Consider the following 3,982-nt stretch of genomic DNA (forward strand, 5'->3'; position numbering starts at 1 on the left):
TCTTTAAGATCAATTTCGATGATCATGTTTAAAAGATAAACACTTTATTATTTTTTGGAGGAACATGCTTTACTATTAGAAGTGTTAATTGTTGGTGCTCTAATGGCAACAGATAGAGTCAAGACCTTTGATACTATGGTTCTGATAGTAGAACCTTGTGCTATTAGAGAAGGGTTGACTCATTCTTCAGGGCCACTGAGAGCTTCCCATATTTATTTAGAGAGGGACTTCTTGATAGCTATTAGGTAGCTTTTAAATTCAGCATCCGTAGACAGCAGACCTCACCCTCTCTTGAAGGACTGCTAATAAATAATAAGCTCCTTGTTTTCTTTTGAGGCAATATATATGTATATAGAAGCCAATAGTATAGCTGATTGGAGGACAGCTTATGTGGCCAATGTATGAGGACTACTTTATGGGACTCTGTAAAGATGCTCCCGTTGAATTTTTTAAAAATATTCTATTTTCTAATTCACATGTATGTGTCTATATATGGATGGTATACTATATCTGATTTATCATTAAAAAAAAAATCCAAAAAAAAAAAAAAAAAAAACACGGTAGGCATATTAGCAATGGAAGGCTTGACACTCCTGAGAAAGTGCATGCAGTATTCAAAGCGGGCAGCAGCATGACGCTGCAAATCAATGACATACATTATAAGCTGAAATCCTTCTTCCACGCTTATCTCACCTCCCATATTTCACGGATTCCGAGCCACCTGGCAATCCATATCATGTTAACTGATGAATAGCTTCTCTTGATCACAATCAACGAAAACACCTGCTAGGCAACAATATAGGTGCGATCGTTATGGCAGAATCCCAAAGAATCGGAACACCTATTTGATTGAGAGATTGATGGAAAAGAAGTGTACTACTCCAGCGTAAGCTGGCGGTCCACTCTCACATGTCCATCCAGAAATAAGAGGAAGACATGGTGCAAGTCTCGTAGTTCGGATGTTCTGCTATCCTCTTTGGAACCTAACCCATTTCAAGCACCACCTTAGCCACTCTCTCGTCGGCCTTATCCCTTTATTCCTTCCATGATGTTACTCCTTGACAGTGGCCGGGTTGGCTACTTTGCTGGTGGAAGGAATGTGGTCCAGTTACAGGGAGGCATAAAAATGACCTGCGGTAAAGCGAGCTCACATGCGGTCCACTCACTAGATCGGACCCATGAGTCGCAAGTGGGCCGGCTCGTGCAGGCACAGGTTCAGCCGGGCCATGCAGTGCTTTTCCCCACATCGATCCCCATATGTAGACCAGGAAGAGGCCTCCTTTTTGTCGTAGTTCCATACGGCACCATATTTTTGTAGCACGTAAAGGAAAAAAATAGAAAGCGTCTCTTACGTAGTCCTACTTTTCAGAGACTTAGGTTGGCTTCCAGGCTTTCCCTCCCTCCCTCTCTAGGAATTATTGGAGATGGCAACAGTACGATCGTTGTCTCACATGGGAGCCAAAGCTGACCTCTTTTCCCCTCCCTGGGAAAGAGAAAGAGAGAGGCTGGGGCCAAACCCTACCTTTCGATTTAACGTTTCCAGTCACGACAAGAAAGATAACGATCTCCATCCAACGCAAAAAAAGTTGGGGTGGCTATAATCCGCCCTTGGAAAAGAAACCACACCACACCACACTAAAAAAAGCTTTCTATTCTCCTAACAACATTGGTGAGGTAGACCGATACAATGGTAAACAAGAGATCATGGTCTTTGACAACGCCATCCCATCTCACATCTCTCCTTTATTTAGGTATATTTTAGGGCGACCACATTCACATCTTCAATACAGTCTTTTAAAGTAATACTGTTTGACAGCAATGATTTGCCCCAGCTTTCTGTAACCCTTTTCTAGCGTCCGGGTTGGTGCGCCGTTCCGTTATAGAGACACGTGGCTGATGTGGTCCGACGACGCCGACCGTGTGAAGCTCCACAGATCCTCGTCGCCGCCGCCGCCGCCGTGGTTGTAATCCTGGGAATTGTTGGGTAGTTTAGCTGTGGAGCAGTAGTTGAAGCTGGGATCGTCGAAGCACGCCAGCTGCTTGGATGCCTCCGATTGGCCGTTCAGGTGGGACGCCACAAGTCGGTCCAGGGCAGCCCAGTCGTTGATGCCCGCCTCCGCGTGGTAGGCCGAGTCCATGTTTACCACCGCATGGATGCTCTCCAGGGTGTAGCCCATCTGGTTACCGCAGGGGTGGTCGGAAGGTGGTGGGTGGTACTCGTTGGAGAGCGATGGATTAATGGTTGGGCTCTCAAGGGCTGGAAGCTTCATGAACCTTTGATGGAGACTGGCACCTAAGGTGGTCTCGATCGGCCTGAGATATCTTATCCCGAGGTTGTTGGGGTTGCTTGACATGCTGTGGTTGCTGATGGCCTCGCTTTCTTGCTTGCAAGATCTACCCATGTATTGGAGGATCTGGTCCAGTGCATCATCGCTCCCTGAATGGATCATCTGGGTCTTGGCATCGCTGGTGATGGAAGAACAGTTGTTAGGACTGTCCATGGCCTTGTGGTGGTTCTTTTCTTGAACACCCGGCAGACCACCCACCCATCTTCTTGACTTGTTGCTTCTCCTAGGACCAGAGGCCTAGATCAAAGAGAACGGGCACGACGCCATGAACTGGTTAGCTCTTTGTTTAACGCAAGCAGCAAGTACCGCTGTTATTATTATTATTATTATTATTATTATTAGCATCGAGGATAGAATCTATTGTTATTATTAAATAAAAGGTTGGTGTATAGAAAATCGTAATGAAACTTAAAAAGTAACAAGAAAGGTGACCTACGTGGGACTGGGGGTTCGAGTCTGAGTGATCGTCAAGCCTGTACTCATGCATGATCCAATCCGACTTCTGGCCATGGGGGCGCGGCCTTTGTAGAAGACGAGGGTCTTTCTCATGCCGATCCGTTTGAAGCTGGTGTAGATGACCTTATCACGGCCGGTGGCTTTCCAGAAACCAGCGGCGGTGGCGCGGTTGGTCCGGGTGCCGGTGGGATACTTCTTGTCCTTGTGACTAAAGAAATACCAGTCATTCTGAGGGGTGGAGCCTATTCTGCACTTCTCTGTAGACAAGTCTTGGGGAGTCAGTAAGCCTTGAAGGAATTAATTGAATTATTGAGAAGAGAAACAGTAGTGTGAACGTGGGTGGCATATAGTGGCACCTTGAATGTCCCATGGCTCAAGCTTGTTGAGATCGACGTCACGGATGACGTCCAAGTCGATCTTCTCGGAAGCAACCTTCTTCCTCAAGTAGTAATTGAGGAGCTCCTCCTCGGTGGGATGGAAGCGGAAGCCTGGAGGCACGCAGGACTGGCCATTCACCGAGATGCTCATCTTTCTCCAACTGGCAACAGTACTAATGGAATAAGAAGAACCAACAAGAAAATGGAGCCCTTTTGTGTCCTGGGAAGAACAGGAGGAGGGAGAGCAGCTCCTTTGGAGAGAGGAGGTCTATGAGACAATGCTGTGGGCATGGGAGGAAAGTGTTAGGGAGCGAAGGAAATTTATATAGTGTTTAAATGAAGGGTGGAAGACAAAGTAAAATGAAAATGTTATCATTCCCTGTGCTTGGTGTACTTCTTGTTAGTGGGGTTAGTTTTGCTTGAATAGAGAAGAGCCACCCACCCAGACAGAGAGAGAGAGGCAGGTGGACCCTATGGAAGAAGTAAGAGAGAGAGAGAGAGAGAGAGAGAGAGGAGGGGGGGAAGAATGAGAGGGGAGAGGTGAGGGGAAGTAACATCCAAACCGTGACATCCGACCTTAAAAATCTCCAGGAAAAGCACAAGCGAAACTACCGCCATAGCCAGAAAGAATCTCACTTTTAGCCCCATCACTCAGGTCCTCTTGTGTAACCACCGCAACAACAACTACAACTATAATAGCAGGATCAACAACAACAACGAGGGGGAATTGGCAGAGGGAGAAGGATTCTAGAAAGAAAGGAAAGAAGAGGAGAGAGAGATGATGGATGGGGTCGGAGGCAC

The 3,982-nt window shown here is 46.7% G+C and overlaps 1 protein-coding gene across 1 annotated transcript; it reads right to left on the reverse strand.

Annotated features, from left to right (window-relative positions):
- Positions 1-1,710: 1,710 nt before the first annotated feature.
- On the reverse strand, positions 1,711-3,580 carry LOC140854231 (NAC domain-containing protein 43-like). Its single transcript, XM_073249692.1, is given in 5 exon segments — positions 1,711-2,521; positions 2,524-2,571; positions 2,781-2,864; positions 2,867-3,061; positions 3,161-3,580. Coding segments are annotated over 5 exon segments (1,143 nt in total). The 5' UTR covers positions 3,333-3,580; the 3' UTR covers positions 1,711-1,877.
- Between the last annotated feature and the right edge of the window lie 402 nt (positions 3,581-3,982).

Source organism: Elaeis guineensis, chromosome 16, assembly GCF_000442705.2.
Source record: "Elaeis guineensis isolate ETL-2024a chromosome 16, EG11, whole genome shotgun sequence".
In the NCBI taxonomy this organism is placed as follows: domain Eukaryota; kingdom Viridiplantae; phylum Streptophyta; class Magnoliopsida; order Arecales; family Arecaceae; genus Elaeis; species Elaeis guineensis.